At 41.0% G+C, this 20,503-nt stretch overlaps 2 protein-coding genes across 2 annotated transcripts in view; one reads left to right on the top strand and one right to left on the bottom strand.

Moving 5' to 3' along the window:
- LOC124269825 overlaps positions 1–20,503 on the bottom strand; it is a 119,718-nt gene that overhangs the window by 24,366 nt on the left and 74,849 nt on the right.
- Positions 3,000–19,114, top strand: LOC124269838. Its single transcript, XM_046704874.1, has 3 exons — positions 3,000–3,420; positions 15,126–16,759; positions 17,520–19,114. The coding sequence occupies exons 1-3, from the start codon at positions 3,233–3,235 to the stop codon at positions 18,128–18,130; spliced, it is 2,433 nt and encodes an 810-aa protein (XP_046560830.1). The 5' UTR covers positions 3,000–3,232; the 3' UTR covers positions 18,131–19,114.

Genomic DNA, 20,503 nt, shown 5'->3' with positions numbered 1-20,503 from the left:
ACACAGAACACACGAGACCCATGCAGATATTGGATATCTAAAACTCTCCTGCTCTGTTTCAAATATATGTTTATCATTAATTCCCTTTTAACAATGATAAACTAGAGCTGAAATATTTCTTCTCAAAGGTATTGTTAACATGAATAGCTTAGACTTCTAAAATACCACATCACGAGGAAATAACTTGATGGACCTTATTTCAAGTCAGAATTTATTGACATGAAATGTGGACAAACAAAGCTGTGTTGTTGTAGAAATAAAAACAATTAATATGATAAGGTTAAATTGATATCTACATCTTGACAACTAGGCTCAAACTTTAAACGTAAATGTTAAATCTTAATGTGTACAGCTGAATTGCATAGTTTGGTAAAACCCTCATTTGTGAGGGTCCTGATGCACATGAGTGCATTATAGGTGCTCAGAGAGAATCGGGGTTCTAGAATATTCAGTTAAGTTTTTAAGGCATGACAATGTTGGCATGACAACACTTTTTAAATCAATTATAATTGAGTCAACCCATCACTAATTCCTGTCATCTGTTTCAGTAACAAAGGCAGGTAGAGGAAACACTCTGTGGGGGGTGTAGAGAGAGGGCTGGCTGGGTGGTGGTGAGGGTATATGGGTGGGCTAAACAGGGGAGTATGATTGTTGGGTGTTGGAGAGAGTCTGGGTAGTTGAAGGCACTGTGTCGACAGTGGGGTAGGTGAGGTGTGAAGAAGTATTTCAAGGTGGATGAGGTGGGGTAGTGGGGTAAAGTTAGGTGAATGAGTTGGGTACAGTAGAGTGAGTGAGTGAGTTTAGTTTTACATCGCTTTTAGCAATATTCCAACAATATCACGGCAGGTGACACCAGAAATGGGCTTCACACATGTAAGGAATCATACCGGGGTCTTAGGCGTGATGAGCAAATGCTTTAAGCACTAGGCTACCCCACCGCCCCTACAGTGAAGTGGGTGAGGTGGGGTAAAGTGGGGTGGGATATGGTGAAAGCAGGTGAGGGTTAGTGAGGTATTAGTAGTGTGGCCTGGGGTAGTGGAAGGTCGGGGATTGATGGGTAGTGTGAGGTTGGCCAGTGCAAGGTGGTGATAGTGGAGGGTAGTGTTAGGTAGAGATAGTGGAGGATAGTACTATGTGGGGATAGTGGAGGGTAGTGTTATGTGGGGTAGTGGAGGAGGGTTATGTCAGGTAGTGGAGGGTAGTGTTAGGTAGGGATAGTTGAGGGTAGTGCAAGGTGGGGTAGTGGGATGTAGTGTTACATAGGGATAGTTGAGGTAGTGTGAAGTGGGGTAGTGAAGGGTAGTGTTAGGTGGAGATAGAGGAGGTAGTGTGAAGTGGGGTAGTGAAGGGTAGTGTTAGGTGGGGATAGAGGTAGTGTGAAGTGGGGTAGTGAAGGGTAGTGTTAGGTGGGGATAGAGGAGGTAGTGTGAAGTGGGTAGTGAAGGTTAGTGTTAGGTGGGGATAGAGGAGGTAGTGTGAAGTGGGGTAGTGAAGGGTAGTGTTAGGTGGGGATAGTGTGAAGTGGGGTGTGAAGTAGTGTTAGGTGGGGATAGTGAGGTAGGGTAGTGTTATTGGAGGTAGTGGAAGTGGGGTAGTGAAGGGTAGTGTTAGTGGGGATAGAAGTGTGAAGTGTGGTAGAAGGGTAGTGTTAGGTGGGGATAGAGGAGGTAGTGTGAAGTGGGGTAAAGGTAGTGTTAGGTGGGGATAGAGGAGGTAGTGTGAAGTTGGAAGGTAGTGTAATGTGGGGAAGTGGAGGTAGTGTGAAGGGGGTAGTGAAGGTAGTGTTATGTGGGGATAGTGGAGGTAGTGTGAAGTGGGTTAGTGAAGGAAAGTGTTAGTGTATGGGGATAGATAGTGTGAAGTGGGGTAGTGAAGGATAATGTTAGTGGGGGCAGTGGAAGGTAGTATGAGATAGGGATATTGGAGGGTAGTGTGAGGTGGGATACTGGAGTGTAGGTAAGGGATAGTGGAGGTAATGTATAGTGGAGGGGTAGTGTAATGTGGGGATAGTGGAGGTAGGAAGTGTGTGGTGTGGAAGTGGGGTAGTGTTAGGATAGTGTGAGAAGTGTAGTGAAGGATGATGTTAGGTGGGGTAGTGGAAGGTAGTATGACATAGGGATATTGGAGGGTAGTGTGAGATGGGGATAGTGGAGGGTAGTGTAATGTGGGGATAGTGGAGGTAGTGTGAAGTGGGGTAGTGAAGGGTAGTGTGACCTGGAGTATTGGAGGGTAGTGTCAGTTGGACTGGGGAAAAGGTCTGAATGTAGGGCACAGAGTCAGTGGGGACAGGGTGGGACAAAGGGGTGGAGAGGGTGAGGGAAATAGCAGTTGTAAGAGGTACTTGATGCTGGGTGAGTGGTGGGTGGATAAGACCAGTGTAGGCACCATGTCAAGGGTAGAAGGGTGGACTTAGTCTCCTGCAATATCATCTCAAGGATACTTGCAACAGAATCAAGAATAACAAGAAAGGCATTGTGTGAGCACTATATATGACCCCAGATTTCCAACAACATGAGATAGCCCTTACTCAATGCCCTATAAGAATATACAGATTGAGCCAGTCCATTGTGTTACAGGGGTGTCAGGCAGAACCTCTGCACATGTTATCCTCAATACAAAGACAACATGATACAATGATAAGAGCAGAATTAATAACGGCAAATCTATTGTGATCATTGCAGGCGAGGCAATATAACCTTCACGATAATACACACATATAATACTCCAGTGAAACAAGGTAATATTTGATATGACTCAACATGCCATCAAAGGCTTTGGATAAAGCACATGTCAAATCTGGGAGATTAGAAGAAAACAGCAAGACTGAATGTGACATTGAGTTTACCGGTGCCATGTGTGAGAGGACCAGACCATATGGCTTGTATAAACACTCACACAAATACAGAAGAGGCTACAGAGAGGCTTCATCTCACCTCACAGGGAAAGTGAACCGGCCTCACAAAACAATTGGTATAAAAGTGTGAGAGAGAACGTCCTATAATCACTGCTAGTAGGACAACTGGAGTGTGGGTTGCTTGACAGTGAAGGAGGGCCTCCCTATGGGCGGCTGTGAGACCATCCCGGCATCATTCAAGTGGCCAATTACGCTCTCCGACAGGCTATGGAGAAATGCATAAGGTTCCATCTTCTCTTACTCATACAGATCAGCTAAACAATTTGGTTTCCACATATGTAATATTTTTTTGTTCTGACACTTGTGTTCTTTGTGGAAATGAAGGACATGTGGACCTGGCCGTTTGTGTTGGTGCTAGGAGTGGTGAGACTGGGGCGTGGGGAGGGGGTGGAGACGGAACCAGCCCCCCTAGCCTCACCCCCTACCCCTAGGGCTGGATTATATTCAGTGCTTCTCAAGCTGCAACGCCAAGTCTCAGACATGGAACAGGTGCATGAGAAAGACAGGTGAGTTTACACTTAACAATTCATTAAGAGACAGGTGTATATGTACATGCTTTGATAGATGTGATGTAAGATATGTCATTGATTAACAATAGATAGCATTCATCTACTTATCTTTCCCTCAGTGCTTGGCTCGACATTCAGAAAGGAACAGTGTTTTTAAAGCCATAAAAGACACACCTGTTCATCCACCTGTATTATCAATGTTTGATTGTCAAAGAATATCACTGTTTTATCAAAAATCTTTTTCTTCTTATCAGTTTTCTCTTCACTGGCATAATATTAAAATGACATAAAAGGTTCTAAAGCATTTTTATATATATATATTTTTTTCTTTACATAAACCATATATTCTGAATATGAATTTCTGTAGGCATGGATTTTGGTTTTAAACAATTAACCAATTCAAAAAGCTATATAATCTTAATTAATCCTGGAGACTGTGATAGGCAATCCATGACACTCCTTCATCAGAGACCATGTACCGATATCGGTATAGTCTCTGCTTTCATGGATAACAACCTTCTACTGGGTAACAAAATAGTTTTCATAAAAAAGTCAAAAATTCAATTTTAATTCTTGCCCTAATTTTTATAAAGGGTAACACTACCCCTTCAAACCCTACAATCTTTCTGCAATATCCAGCTTTTGATGTGAGAACAGGTATAGCCATAAATAAAACCATTAGCGTAATAGAGTGAATGAGTGAATCTCTTGAAGCCCTTTGAAATATGATGCATTTCAACCAATAATTTTCACAAGTAAACCCAATGAAGAAAAGGTTGTAAATTGATATATGGAGACAATAGGCTGTCTCAGATGGAGACATCTTAGAGTTTAATCTTTGATTTATGTGATTTTAAAGAGAATCGTCCCGGAGGAGGCGAGAACAGAAGTACATGATACTCCCTTTGTACCAGCTTTGTCAGAACAACATTGTGGGACACTATTATTATGCTTGATAAGGGCTCATAATAAGGAAATACGGGCCCTACTTAGGGTGATGAACAATCACTTGCAACTATATCAACTGTGAGTGCACTCAAACACATATTCAGGGTTTACAAAGATAACACTGTGGCCCCCAACATGGATATATGTTTTGTGAGTTGAATTGTAACTGGCGTTCATTGTAACAGTTTATTGTGGTAGCTTTATGATATTTTATTGAATGCATTATCAGGGCTAGAGTAAACAGTCTCTGGGCCAGTGCTTAGCTTAGGTATATAACACAAGAAGAGGCAAGACTTGACCTTATTATTGCCAAATGAAGTAAATTAAGGCCCATTGAGTTTCTTAGTATACAAATTTCTTTGTGCTGTCCCAAAAGTTGCAATCAGTTTCTGTAAAAAATGCCTAGTGTTGTCACTGTGTCAAGCACTAATTAAACAATTAAATTAGCTAACTAATAGGACCAGAATTTTTTTTGAAAATAATTTTGAAAATAACAGTTTACTTGTAAGAGTGAGTGAGTGAGTGTTATAATAATTATATATCTGATGCTGTGTTAGGTAGTCACTCACACCCTCCCTCCTTTCCCTCAAGTCCCCCTTCATCCCTCAATAACACACTCAATAAATTTGCCCCTGCCTCCTACCTTCCGTCCCTCACTCACACACCTAGATTGATATCTGAGCAAGTTCACCCTGGTAACTATAACATAACATTCATGACAGAATACATTACGGCTTTCCAAAAGAGGTCCTGGTTTATAATGTGCACCCTCAGGGTCGGGGATAAATGGAGCTATTCCTTTATATATCGATTTAAGTAGATTCTTTCCTGCACAACGATGGATGATTTCCATTGATGGCCTGACACACAGGTCAAAATGGAGGATCGACACAATAGTTCAAGGTCACCTAAGGTTTTCCTTTTGGGAGTCAGGTTTTAAAATTAATACCTTAACAACTGTCTTTGGGCAATTAGGTGGTGGGGAGGTGGCAATAGATGAATCAGGTTTCCAAAGATGAATGAACCATTGAGTTACCTCCCCTTGTAATTGGTCCAGTGAAAGCAGTAGACCTTGTATAGAATGTTTTATTTAAAGTTACAAACCAGTGGCTGTGAAATATTGATGAATATTACCTGTTAAGGTTGAAAGGTCAAAAGTAATAACAGTAACACTCTGATAATTGCATATATAGGAGGGGGTGAAGTCATTCCATAAATGACATCCTTCCCATGTCAACTTGCTTACTGGGTGGATCTCTTGGTTAAGTGGACAAGGTGTCCAGCCTTGGATCAGAAGGTCTGGGGTTCAAATCCAATAATGGGGTTTGATTTATTTTCTGCTACACATGCATGAATGTCAGTCATCAGAGTGAGTGAGTGAGTGAGTTTTAGGTTTATGCCGCTTTTAGCAATATTCCAGCAATATCACGGCAGGGGACACCAGAAATGGGCTCACACATTGTACCCATGTGGGGAATCGAACCCGGGTCTTTGGTGTGATGTGCAAATGCTTTAACCACTAGGCTACCCCACTGCCCCTTGAGTCATCAGAAGCAATATGACATGTTACTGTATTATAGATTGAGAAATATATGTAATGTCATTTGTTGTCTAAGAGCCTTCTGTTGAGTTTGAAGGTTGGAGAAGGGATGATTTTAGGAATTGGTTTGTGAACACAATGAGCCCATGTTCAATTGTTATAGATAAGTGTTAGAACGGATCTTCAGTATCCATGCACATCATAAGAGGTGACTAACGGGATAGGGTGGTCCGGCTTGGTTGTTTGCTGTCATCATATAACAACTGCATATAACAGGTGCTCGTAATATCAGTCACTGGTTTGTCTGGTTCTGATCTGATAATATACCGACTGCAATCATATAACTGGGATCAGGCACATAGTAAACCATTTTTTTTTCGTGTAAGCCCAATAGGTTGCAAATCTGTAAATTTAGATAGTTTCTCAAAACATTACGTGTAAGCCGCGGCTTTCTTTTAGAATGGTAGCTACGCCCCTGGGGATGCTGTTGAGTGCAGTGTTAATCAACAAGCAAACTTAAAGAAATCTAGAAACCAGTCTGTCAAAAGTTGGCCAAGTTGTCGGACCGGGCTGGCAGCCCCCTGTCACTGTGAATGTAGCATGGAGGAAGTCGAAAGCTGACAACAAATTTGTCAAAACTTGGTCCATTTTGTGAAATTCTTCTTTTAAGTTTACTTTGATATAGTTTTCTTTTCAAATGTTATGATGAAATCATGACTAATGCTCAACACCTAAGTTGAGTGTCACTGGAATGGATATGACGAATATAAATTTTAAACAAATGCAGATTTTCCAAAATGAATTAATTAAATGTTCACCACTCTGTATTAGCTGTAGTAAACTGTAGTAGGCACATAATGACCAGCTGCTACAGAACAATCTGTTAGTGTGTATGTGTGTATGTGGGTTGGTGGGTAGGTGGTTGGATGGGGGTATATTAGGTAGGTTGGTAGGTAAAGTATCGTACCTTTCTTATAAGTTCTACATAACAACCTGTTGGTAATCATGAACATTATCTTAGCTAGCTCTAAAATTTATAAGAGAGTTGGTATTTTCTAATGTTTATCAAAGATTGTTTTTACAGAAATGTACACAGCGAAGTACAGGGGGTGTATATTGTCTTGTAACTATCAGGAAAACCATGTGAGTTTCTTCAACATTGCATCATTGGTTGGCCGCTACCTTAATGTCAGCAGATTTAAGTTCTAGCGTCTTTTTTTCATTTCACTTCCTACTGAAACCTTGAAAATATTCCAAGCATCCCCTTGTCATTTTCTAAGCACTTCAACTTTCTGTTTTAATATACATAAGGAGGTTTAAAAAACAAACAAACAGCATGTATAATGGATTGTAGGTGAGTGAATGAGTATGGTTTTACGCGGCTTTTAGCAATATTCCAGCAATATCACGGCGGGGGACACCAGAAATGGGCTTCACACATTGTACATTGTGTGTGTGGGGTGTGTGTTTAAGGTAAGGTAAGGTAAGGAGTAAGGTAAGTAGGTAGGTAGATAGGTAAGTGGGTGGATGTATATATTTTTCTTTACAATAAAACATTTGTGGGAAGCAGGTAAAATGATCGACAATGTTACCAGATGCACATGTTTTACCCTAATGAGTGAAGGGAGGCAGAGACCATATACCAATTGGTATATGGCCTCTGGTGGAGGAGACTACCCCTAGCTGCACATCCCCTGGCAGCCTCATGTACTCCAGCTCCACCTGCTGTTTACCCACACAGCATGTACACATCCCCTGGAAGGTAGGAGACACACACCCTGGACACAGACAAGCCTGGAAACATTCCGTAACATCAAACGACTGGGAACACACTACTATGGCCTATTTTGCCTGATTCCACTGCCTGCTCACTAGGTAGATAACACGAAATGATAATTTGTTAAACGAGTACACAAAAGACCACCTTTCATTCTAATCCGTGAACCTTTTAACCAGAAAAACACTGTTGATGGGGAGAAAGAGTTGACTTGATAAAGTAGTGCTCTGCCTTCCAACAGGGTTTGATCATCTAGCTGGGTCGGGGGGTAGGTATGTTTGATTGAATGATCACCTAGCTGGGTCTGGTGGGAGGTGTGTTTGACTGTTTGATCACCTAGGTGGGGCTGGGGGAAGGTGTGTTTGACAATGTTTGATAACATAGTTGAGTCTGGTGGAAGGTGTGTTTGCCTATGTTTGATCACCTAGTTGGGACTGGTGGGAGGTGTGTTTGACTGTTTGATCACCTAGCTGGGCTGGTGTGTTTGACTGTTTTATCACCTAGCTGGTGCTGCTGGAAGGTGTGTTTGACTGTTTGATCACCTAGCTGGGTTGGTGTGTTTGACTGTTTGATCACCTAGCTTGACTGGTGGGAGGTGTGTTTGACTATGTTTGATCACCTAGCTTGACTGGTGGGAGGTGTGTTTAACTATGTTTGATCACCTAACTGGGGCTGATGAAAGGTGTGTTTCATTATGTTTAGTCACCCAGCTGGGGTTAGTGGAAGTTGTGTTTAACTGTGTTTGATCACCTAGCTTGGGATGATGGGAGGTGTGTTTGACTGTTTGATCACATAGCTAGGCTGGTGGGAGGTGTGTTTGACTATGTTTCATCACCCATCTGGGGCTGGAGGGAGGTGTGTTTGACAATGTTTGGTCATCTAGCAGGTTTGAAGTGTGCTGGACTATGTTTGATCATCTAGCAGGAGGGAGGTGTGTGTGACTATGTTTGATCATCTAGCAGGAGGGAGGTGTGTTTGACTATGTTTGATCATCTAGCAGGAGGGAGGTGTTTGACTTTGTTTGATCATCTAGCAGGAGGGAGGTGTTTGACTATGTTTGATCATCTAGCAGGAGAGAGGTGTTTGACTATGTTTGATCATCAACTAAGACCAGGAGCAGTGAGGTAGCCTAGTGGTTAAAGCGTTCGCTCATCATGCTGAAGGTCTGGGTTCAATTCCCCACATGGGTACAATGTGTGAAGCCCATTTCTGGTGCCCCCGCCATGATATTGCTTCACTCACTCACTCACTCACTCACTCACTCACCACCCACCCACCCACCCACCCACTCCCCACTCACCCACCCACTCACTCACTCACTCACTCACTCACTCACTCACTCACTCACTCACTCACTCACTCACTCACTCTCTTAAGAGCATATGCAAATAGAAGTCCATTTGAAATTAGAAAATTATGACTTGCATTTCCCACACAGAGAAATTTTGTCATTGGGGCCCTTCCTAATTATGGACATAAGAATAGATTATGAGAATCACACAGGCTGTTCTCATGAAATCCCTAACAAACACAGAGATGATTCTACAGCTGAAGTACAAAGGACAACCAAGTCCAGATGGACTTCTCGCCTCCCAGTAGTCCGGATCAGATCTCTGGAACTTCCGGGCTGAAATAACAGAGCCCTAGGTTCTGTTGTCTCATAGAGCAAACCATTTGCGCTCAAAGAGCACGGCCAGAACGCTAAGGCTGAAACTAATAACAGCCTGAATGTTTATTTGATAAATAGATTAACACCAGTTTTATGTAAAGAAGTCCAGATTACATTGAGATAATGTTCGGGACTCAGGGGAAACTAATTAAGGGATTTTCTACATCCTTTATGTTGTCTGAGTTTAAAATGAAGAAAACAAGTATGTCTTAGACAGGTGTCTTCGGGATGGTGGGATTGTGGGAGGGGATGGTGAGCTGATGGGGAGGGGGATGGTGGAATGGGCTGAAGGGGAAGGGGTGATAGCAATTCTTATCGGAACAACTTCTTTATCCAAGCATGTATGTAAAAATAAGAGTACAGGCTTTTGTAATATCTCCTTTTGAACGTAACTTTGTAAGTTTCAAAGCCATGGTGTTTTGCAGATGTTTGTGTAGATTGCTGGAGTAATAATATGCTCTGATTGTAAATTCTTCCAACAATTTATCTTTCTTAATATGTGTGGGTTCTGGGTTTGGGATGGTTCAAATTTGATGGGTCACATTTAAGATTGTTATACTTGTACAGTGACGTTAACACGTGCATAGGTGTGAGTATGTGTGTGTGTGTGTGTGTGTGTGTGTGCGTGTGCGTCGCGTCGCGTGCGCGCGCAAGTGCGTGCGTGCGTATGCGTCGGCGCGTGCGCGTGCGTGCGCGCGCGTCGTGCGCGTGCGTGCGTTTCTGAGTGAGTTGAGTTTAAACAAATTGAACAGTATTCCAGTTGCATAACAGCATGTCATCTTGATGTTGGAGAAAAACATATGTAACCAAAATAATAAAATTAGGGCTATATGGAGCCCAAGAACATGCCTTGAACGGAGACAATGTAGACTTGCCAAATCATTCTAGACTTGATATAAATTCATAGCTGAATGTATTCTCCAGGGTCTTGGAGACAAAGACTATGACTCTCCTAAAACAATAATTCAAACTGACATCAGCCCCAAAGGGACACAACTCCAGCCGATTATCAAAAGTGAAGTTGATGGTTTTGTCTGGTACCCTCTCCATGGTCGCCTATGTTAAAGCTTCACCAATACACCAGGGTATGCATGCAATACTTCCAGTTCATCCACCAGTCTGGCGCTGTTTCCTTACAAAGAGACCAAAGCCGGTGCTGCCATCCTGTCTCCCTGTTCTGGCATTTCTGTCTCTCTGTTTGCCATTCAGTGGAAGTGTTCCGCCATTCCATCAAACTGTTCTACAAGATGGTAGTGATAAATATGACCAGCCAGAGTAAGGGCAGGGGTTAAGTGCGGCAAGAAGTCCGAGATCAGATGTTTGATGCCGGATCTGGTTGGGGAATACGGTACCAGACAATATGGAACTGATTTGAAAATAATTGGACAGGAAATATCACTACTTGTATCTAATTTTAGGAATTTTCATGTGGGTTATGGAATTTATAACACAGTCTTGGTAATAACATATTATTGGTGCATCTTATCTCAGTGACTATTGGTCAATATTCTCTGAAATAAAATACTTTAATGACTAATCATAAATTTGTCCGCCTACCAATCAGACAGAACTTAACTCCCTGAGGAACATTCTGTTGGGACTCCAGTCCATTCTTCCATATAGTTTAATCACAGTGGAGACAGACAACGTGGGAGGCAATCAAAATCAGCATTTTCTGTACAGTTCTGACATGAGGATTTGTTGACCAAGTTTACAATCAAATCACATATTGCTTAACAACATTATTTAATGTCATTTCTTCTAACGTCTTTGAAGACATTGAAGACTACAGTGATGTTATTGTTGCCACGGTTACACTGATAACAAAACCATGTATGTATTTTTCCATAGGGGTTTTACAGTTATCGTATCTTATAAAAGTAAAGTAAGCCACTTTATTTTATACAATAAGGAAAAGCACAACGTACATCATTCAGTCTTAACAATCAATCAAGAAATAGATATATCTAAGGCACTTCAATGTCATAAACAAATACAGAGGAATGGCCCTGGGGTACTGTCCAGCAGCAATCATTAAAGTCTGTTTGAAGTTGCATGATGTTGTTAATGCCAGACAAATTTTATTTCTTGTTTTATGGCTTTTTGTTCTCAGAAAACCTAAAGGCAGGAGGGGAATTTTTTTTTTTTAAATCACCAGTCAAAGCAAAAACCTACATGAGTTTCCATGTTAACTCTTTTGGTTTGTTTATATCAACTAAAAATAAGTTGAGTGAGTTTAGGTTTCACCTGATTTCAAAAGTATTTCACTTATATCACATTAACATTAGGATTTTATTTTTTGAACGGGGAATTATTTTTAAAAAATTCTTATTCTTTAAAAGAATTCGACCAGTGGATCCGTAAAACAAAAGAAATAAAATTTGTCTGACCTAATATGGTCTCAGAATTGCAATAACACAGAGGTTGTGGGAAACAAACACTGTCAGAAAGGAAACAGGAATTTAGGAAGTTCTGCATTACGTTACTTATACATTGGAGAGGTCAGCTGAAGGGACAGTCACCAAATTGTTCTCAAATGTGAAAATATAAATTTGAACATTAGTAAGGGGTTGGTCATTATTGCAAGTGATGTTTCACGAAAAATGACAGTTCCACTTTTTTTAATGAAAAAATATAAATCTGAACATAACTGAAGGGTTGGTTATTATTGCAAGTGATGTTTCCTGAAAAAAATGACAGTTTAATTTTTTAAAGAAAATAAACATATAAATGTGAAAATTTTTAAGGGAATGGTTATTATTGCAAGTGTGGGTTCATGAAAAAGTGTTACATAAAATGAAGAGGATGAGAGGCAGCCAAATATGATACAGTCCTAGACCAAACCCACCACTCCACCATAATACATAATGGCAGTTCCTTAATACCACTTGGGGAAATATTGTCTGAGTTAATGTCCGAACATTATTATAGATTTTCTCCTCCATATACAAGAATGTTGGATTAATCACTTCTTCGTGCAGAGATATGATCTCTCATGGTACAACAGGCAACCATATTGGCTGTCTAACCATGGAAGACATGGCACCGGTCTTCAGTGCGATATGGTAGACTGATTGCTGAACCATTCTCCAGCATGAACACATTATCGATTAAATGACTGAGCAAGAAGAATACTGATGCTGTAAATTCTTGTGTAGGAGTAACATTGCTTTGATTAAGAAAATCTACAAAGATGAACGGTCTATGTATTAAATTATTTATAGCTGCAGGAATAGATTACTGTTTCAAGCCTTCCCTTTGAAGAACATCAAACAACATTGAGATCTGTATGCATACATACATGTGTATCAAATACACTTTAAAGACGTTCCAGATGAATTGATCAACTAGTTGGCCAATAGAATTCTGAACGAGAATGTTGAAATGGATGGCCAGTATTTGGGCTGTTTGGCGTATAACTGATGTCTCTTATCACACTGTTGTGTAACATTCAAGCAGTCAAAATAATGATTTGTTTGACAAAAACGCGAGCTGCCAAGACCTTAAGTGCCACTTAGTAATACTGATTGAACGGATGGAGCAAGATAGAAGGCTCACCCTACATTGATATGATGGTCGGAGTCTTGAGCTAATTCCTGCATAACCTTTCTTGAATATTGTGTACTTGGTGGGCACTGAAGTAGCATGCATGTTGAATTGAAGATGGAATTAAAACTTGATTCTATTATCTTCAAACAATGAAAATATAAATGGGCCTAGTCTGTTTCTTAGCATGTTTCGTTGTCCATTCACAAATGGGTAGAAATTGTAACTGATAATTGTGAGAAGGCGTAGAGCTGTCAATGTGTCAGGTATAGATCAGATTGAGCTAATTGAGTGAGTGAACTTATTGAGTGAGTGAGGGAGTGGGTGGGTGAGTTAGTGGTGTGTGTGTGTGTGTGTGTGTGTGTGGGTGAGGATGAGTGAGTGAGTGAGTGAGAGAGAGAGAGTGAGAGTGAGTGAGTGAGTGAGTGAGTGAGTGAGTGAGTGAGTGAGTGAGGAGTGAGTGAGTGAGTGTGTGTGTGTGGTGGGCGGTGAGTGAGGTATAGGTCACTGAGTGAGAATGAGTGAGTGAGTTAAATGGATCAGATTCCAAAAATGATAAGCAGGTGATAATGAAGCATACAACTTCATAGATAACAACTTTTCATTACACCGTTATCAAAATGGCTCGCCAATCAAACAATGAGCTGCGGACATTGCAATAGTAACAGAGTAGAGTGAGTGAGGTTCCAACAATAACTAATAACATCAGATATTGGCTTCACATACTGTACTCAAAGAAACACATTCCTTTTGTGTGACGAGTGAACGCTTTAACCACTAGGCTAACACACTGCCTTAAAAATGTTATAAAAAGATGACAGGAAAAGTAAATATTGAAAATTTAAAGAAATAACTACAACAAGAGAAAAAACATGACCACGGTGGTGCTTGATACCAGACTGGTGCTTTTCAATAATGTTGCAGTAATGCCCAAATTCAGATCCTTTTCCCCAAAACAAAGACAGGTTCACCCAGTGCATACATCTTTGAACATGTAACTTCACAAAATTGAACAAATGGATATGAAATATCAGACCGGTTTGTGTGCTACCACCTCAAGTTACACTGAAAGGGCAGTTGAAGTAATCTATAGGCTCGTGTTTGTGAAGAAACATTGTGAAACTTGCCGAATCAGTCATGTAATTGCTTTCAGGCTGGTAATCAAAGAAAAAAATGTAATTTTAATTTATGAAATGATAACCTGAACAATGTATCACATTTTAGTGCAATTTTAAAGGTGATGTTAACCCTATTTTATCTCACCTCGCCTGAACCAGCAGTTTATCTTGATCTAATTATTTGTTGACAATATTTGTTTGGCTAATGTGGACTGACTCATGAATAATGAATACAATCTTATAATTTAATTAATACTGTAAAGGTTTTCAGTAATGAGGTGAGGTGAGGTGAAATTGGGTTTTACGTCATGCTTGAGAATATTTCGCTCATATGACGACGTGCATGCGTGTGTATGTGTATGTGCGGCTGCTTGTACTAGCCCAGACTTTTATAGTGCAAGCCCACTGAGATACCATGCTGCAGTGAAGCATGAATACCCCACTCAGACACATTATACTGACTCCGAGCCGACCAGTCCTTGTTGTACCCATTAATGCCGAGCGCCAGGCAGGGACCAACAAGTACCATATTTTAACGTCTTTTGGTATGACGCGTCGGGGATCGAACCCGCAACCTTCCGCTCTCCGGCGGACGCTCTAACCACTACACCACGGAGGCGGTCTTTCAGTAATGATGCCATATCAGTTATTACCATGGCGAATATCTATATTACCCTTAACAAATACCATCACACTTCCCTAATTCATTCTCAGCTGATAGGAATAATGTGTAGTTTGAAATAAAAGCTTCTTGTTAATCCATTACTAGTATTACCCAAATCCTGTGCTTATGACGCAAATTGATCCAAACCACCAATTTATTCCTGATAAATACTCTGAAATCAGTTTTCAAGAAAATATAACTCAATGATATAACACCAGAACCTTGACAACTATATTGAGAAAAATTAGTGAGCGATATTTTGTACGACAACTGAAGATACAATTTCACAAAATATAAATAATATATCTTGTTCCCTAACTACTTTTGTTGAGTATAGGTTGGAAATAATGAACTAGAATGACACTGACAACATTTTTTATATCTGATGTAAATTCACACAGATAAATGAATGAGTGATTTATGTTGGTCTATGTTTACAGAACTCGTCTCCGTCGTATGGAACGACGAACAAGACAGTACCGGGATACAATGATCAAAGCTGAGGCTGAAGTGGTTCAGCTGCGCCAACACATTGTGGAGCTTCAGGAGCGCTTTGGAGCCATTGAGGAGCAGTCGACAAACATCAAGCTGGACATTACACGACTAGACTTTCAACAGCGTGAAACCAAAAATGAGATGACCTTGGTTAAAGATGCAAGGCCATTGAAGGACGACCACATGTTTGAAATGCAGCATAATATGTCCAAACTGATCAGTGTGAAAGATGATTTGTTTCAGAGTTACGGTTCTTTGATGGACGATGTGCAAGATTTGCGAAAAAAGGAAAACACAAATAGTGACGCAATTTCAAAACTTCAAAATGAATATGGTAAAGTTGTAAAAATATTAAAAATTCACGTAAAAGATCAGAGGAAGCATGGAGAATATATGAACAAATCGGGACGAAATCAAACAAAAGATTCCCTTGTCTGGGGCAACGAGGATCTGGATTCTGGTGATGGTTCTGGAGATATGAGCTTTGAAAGTCAGATGTCAAAACCCAATACAGATCCTCCAGATGCAGAAGATGGCAGCGGCGAAGGAGATGGTGTTGATGTTGATACTCTCCTCCCGACGTTCAATTCATCCAGTGTCCATGGAGTGAATGTGGTAGATCTTGAAGACAGACTTGAAGTGTTAGAGCAGCAGGTCAAGGGCAAGCTGGACAATGCTGACCGAGAAGAGCTGGAGACCAGGATCAAGGATCTTCTGAAGAGACATGACTCTTACTTTGAACAAGAGATTATAAAGCGGGACACAAATATCGAAAATGTGGAGCAGCAGATGGTCCGTATGGGTGAGAAGATCCATGGGGTTGAGAGTCGGGTTCTGTCCATTCAGTTGGGAGACTTCATGCAGAAGCTACAGGAGTCTCTCATCAACTTCACCCAGAATGTCATCACTCTTGACCAGTGGAAGATGGCCAGTGATCAGATCATTAACTCCACGCAGTTCAACCAGCAGCAGATTTCACAGATGACCAACATGATCCTCAACAACTCTAGGGCAGTTGGTCAGATGGACTGGAAGATGACAGATCAGCGCCTCCTTAGTGACCAGCAGTACCGTGTCCTCAGGATGCATATCATCCGACTCAACAATAGTGTTCAGGACCTTCGGGAACATGTAGAGTACCTCGGCAGCATCAAGTCCGGAAGTCCCACTACGGCCCAACAACAACCTGGCTATGCACAACCATCCGGGGATGTCATGTCCCGAGTGGAAGACCTCGCCCTACAGATCATCTACAATGAGAACAGGATCGCCAACCTAGAGAGCAAGGTCCTCAATCAGACTTTGTTCCAGTGTCAGAAGTCCAACAAGGACCTGTACCAAGATGGCCGCCTGCTGACCCTGGAGAAGGAGATGTCGGCCATGTCCAGTCAGGGAGTGCTGTTGAGCGAGATGATCAAAAGAGTTGACCGGGCTCTGTACAGGGTCCACAGTAACTGCAAGAACAACACAGTGTTCCTGCACAAGCTGTGGTCGAAGGCTTCAACATGGCAGCTGTACATCCCCATCATCAGCCTCGTGCAGCAGGAGGTCAACAACCTCCTTACCACAGTACCCAAAGGTGAGGATCTGCAGTCTGGACCCATGAAGATTCGTGTTAGAATTAGTCTTCAGCAACCCATGCTTGTCATAAGAGGCAACTAATGGGATCGGGTGGTCAGGCTTGCTAATTTTGGCTGACACATGTCATCATATCCCAATTAGATTGATGCTCATGCTGTTGATCACTGGATTGTCTGATCCAGACTTGATTATTTACAGACTACTGCCATACAGCTGAAATATTGCTGACTGCAGTATTAAACAACAAACAAACAATAATATGCAGTCAGTAAAACACCTGACTTGGAATTTAACAAAATCAACACCCCTAGTAAAATGTTATAAACAATCAGTTATGTAATGCTTAAATGTGATATACTAAATGTGCTAAAGTTGCATGTTACAAATATTGAAAATTGAGTTTGGGTTTGGGTTTGGGTTTGGGTTTGGATTGAGGTTTGGGTTTGATTTAGGGATTGGGTTTGAGGTTTGGGTTTGGATTGAGGTTTGGGTTTGGATTTGGATTTGGATTGAGGTTTGGATTTGGATTTGGATTTGGATTTGGGTTTGGGTTTGGGTTTGGGTTTGGGTTTGAAACAGGGGTTAAAGGAAACTCTTTCCATGCAGCCTAATTTGCCAATGGTTTAGGACAGCGGCTATTTCTTTTTGTTATTATTCACTGTGGGTATTGATAGTTGTATCTTGGTACTCATTGTTGTTCAATCTTAAGATATTCTAAACAGTTTTGAAAGTAATGGCCATTCATTCTTTGCTTCCAGATTGTGATGGCTACTACAGGCGTGGGTTCCAAGACTCTGGGAAATACATCATCTACCCCAAGGGGGCGCTGCAGTCAGTGTTCGTCTACTGCAACATGGAGGCTGATGGAGGTTGGACACTGATTCAGAAACGTGTGCATGGCAAGGTCAACTTCAGCCGATCTTGGGCAGAATATGCCATCGGATTTGGTTCCGCTGAAGATGAATTCTGGGTTGGCAATGAATTCATTCATCTGATGACAAAGCATAATAACTACTCACTCAGGATTGAAATGACGGATGTCTTCAATGGATTCTGGTTTGTGGAATATGACGAGTTTGCAATTTCCACAAAAGAGGAAAATTATAAGTTACGGGTACAAGGTTTCCATGGCAACGCTACAGATGGAATGGACTATTCTAATGACATGGCCTTCAGTACTCAGGATAAGGACAATGACCTGAGCAGCACACACTGCGCCCTGTACTTCACTTCCGGTTGGTGGTATCGCCATTGTCAGTACAGCAACCTCAATGGCCGTTACGACACCGGCATCGTGTGGTTTAACAGCGACTGGCAAGACTGGATTCAGATGAAGACTACAGTAATGAAAATGAAGCCTAGATCATGATTAGGAAAGTAGCATAAACATTATAGATATTATCAGGGATTTTTTAAATGAATGTTTACAGTTTGTTGTCGAGTTTGTATGTCTCAATTTTACGTTGTATCATTGTTGACCTCATTCATATCTTGTGCGTGTCACATTTCTACATATTTACTGATGTATTGTGGTATTTCCTGCTGGATTCTTTGTGTGAAGTGAACAGGAACATGCATGAATTGTCCATGTTTGCAGCACTGAGTTTATACATATCACTTTTCAAAACTGTGCCATACTGGTGCATAAAATTAAAGCACAAGACTGTAAATTATGTGACAGTCAAAATGGTTTATAGCATGGTGTCACAACACGAGTGGACCAACTCTGTGTACGATATGCTGTAACTTCAACAGCTCTGTTGGACATTACAGCAGACATCACTCTAGTGGACCAACATTATATACGATATGCTGTAACTTTGACAGCTCTGCTGGACATTACAGCAGACATCACTCTAGTGGACCAACATTATGTACGATATGCTGTAACTTTGACAGCTCTGCTGGACATTACAGCAGACGTCACTCTAGTGGACCAACCCCGTGTACGATATGCAGTAACTTCAACAGCTCTGTTGGACATTACAGCAGACGTCACAACACCAGTGGACCAACTCTGTATACATCTACAACAATGACCTCAACACATCATCCTCACATCAATCATCCATGTCTCTGTCTGTCACTGCCAACTTTACGACTCCACCTTGCACCATCACACTTCCTCTTCTGATCACAACATACATCATATGCCTCGAAGCAATGAAATACAGTAACTCCTTATAGAAAATAAGCTTATTCATTACAAATCAGTACGAACTAAACTACAGTTCTCACCATAAGTCCACCAGCAGAGTTTGGTATGTTTGTGTAGCAAAACATATCTCATTGATTTTCAAGACTAACGACCCTTGTAATTTTCAAAACATGTAAAAAGGCTTTAACCAAATAGGTTCTTCAAATAACAGTGGAAACTTCACGACCTAGGACTGTTCATACACTACAAGTGATGGGGATATTCTGATTGTCCAGGTGGGGAATAAATTGAAATGGTTGTCTGGGGAAGTTGTTAGAATAGGGTACAATTTTGGGATTGACATGGTGCATGTTAAGCTTCATTTCAAGTAATAAATAGAGGATATTATATGAGTGCCCATGTCATACTATGTTTACAACACGAGTACCTAAATGTTGGTATTTCCTGAGCGAGAGCGAGGGATATACTGATATTTAGGCACGAGTGTCGTAAACATAGTATGATATGGGCACGAGTATAATATTCTATTTATTACCGAAGTCGTCAAATTGAGGAAAACCCAAATCTACTTTCAAACACAGGCTGGCTACCCGCCGTTGTCGCATGTAGAACACAAAGTCACAGAAGAAATGTGACGTCATAGCATTGTTCATGACGTCACGTCACCATGACAAAGTGATATTTTGCCCTAGGGCATCGTATGCAAAATATGAACCCCGATATGTTCGCCCTCGTAGGTAATAATAAACGATAGTCACCATGGAGCAGGAATGTATAGTTTTACAAGATTTCCCCATATTGCAATAAGTGTTTGTGTGGGGCAAAGGTCATCTTAGTATCTGACATGCTCCACTTTTCTCCCAAAATGACCCCAAAATAATTCTTAAGTTCACTCCTATGTGTGAGCATGAGCAAAACTACTCAACTCCAGAGGGACACTGTACTAACGTGCACTCTTACAATTGTTGAAAGACAATGTACATAAATGTTTAAATTATTTTTATGAAGTAAGCTTAACATGTGACATATCCAGCCCAAATCTCATCTTATATTTGTCATCATCTCAAAACAACCAGTCACATCTATGCTCTTTCTGGACGTCCAGAATATCCAAGTTGAATGTTGAGCTGTATATTTAACAGTCGTACATGACTTAACTAACGTCTTATACAGACACAAAGTCACCGACAAGACACAAACTGATTCTAACTGGTAAATGAAATCGTGTTCTGTCATGTGTTGAAATGTTTTATGATTGTACATGTTTTCCAGATCTACCTGTCACCTTGTTAACATCCACTACATTTCCCATAATGCTTCATCAGACATGTTTTACGACTGTTCAACAAAGGAAATTTCAAAAAGTCACAACTGGGTTAAAATATATAATTACTTTGACAAATGTCCCCCTCTCCCATTCCCCCATCTCATCCCCCATAATCTCAGGTAGCTGTACAGATGGGTGAACTCGCCATACAGGAAGTATGTGGTCCCGTGCATAGAGCTCAGGTCACAAATCACATGAAGTTAATTAACTTTGGGCGTGGAGAGTCTTTGGATGGGTGACCGTATTTGGCAGCTTAA

This window comes from Haliotis rubra, unplaced genomic scaffold (genome assembly GCF_003918875.1).
Source record: "Haliotis rubra isolate DU_JTF1 unplaced genomic scaffold, ASM391887v1 Scf148, whole genome shotgun sequence".
NCBI lineage: Eukaryota > Metazoa > Mollusca > Gastropoda > Lepetellida > Haliotidae > Haliotis > Haliotis rubra.
Note: the sequence above shows the minus strand (reverse complement) of the source record. Positions and strands in the feature narration are given on the sequence as shown.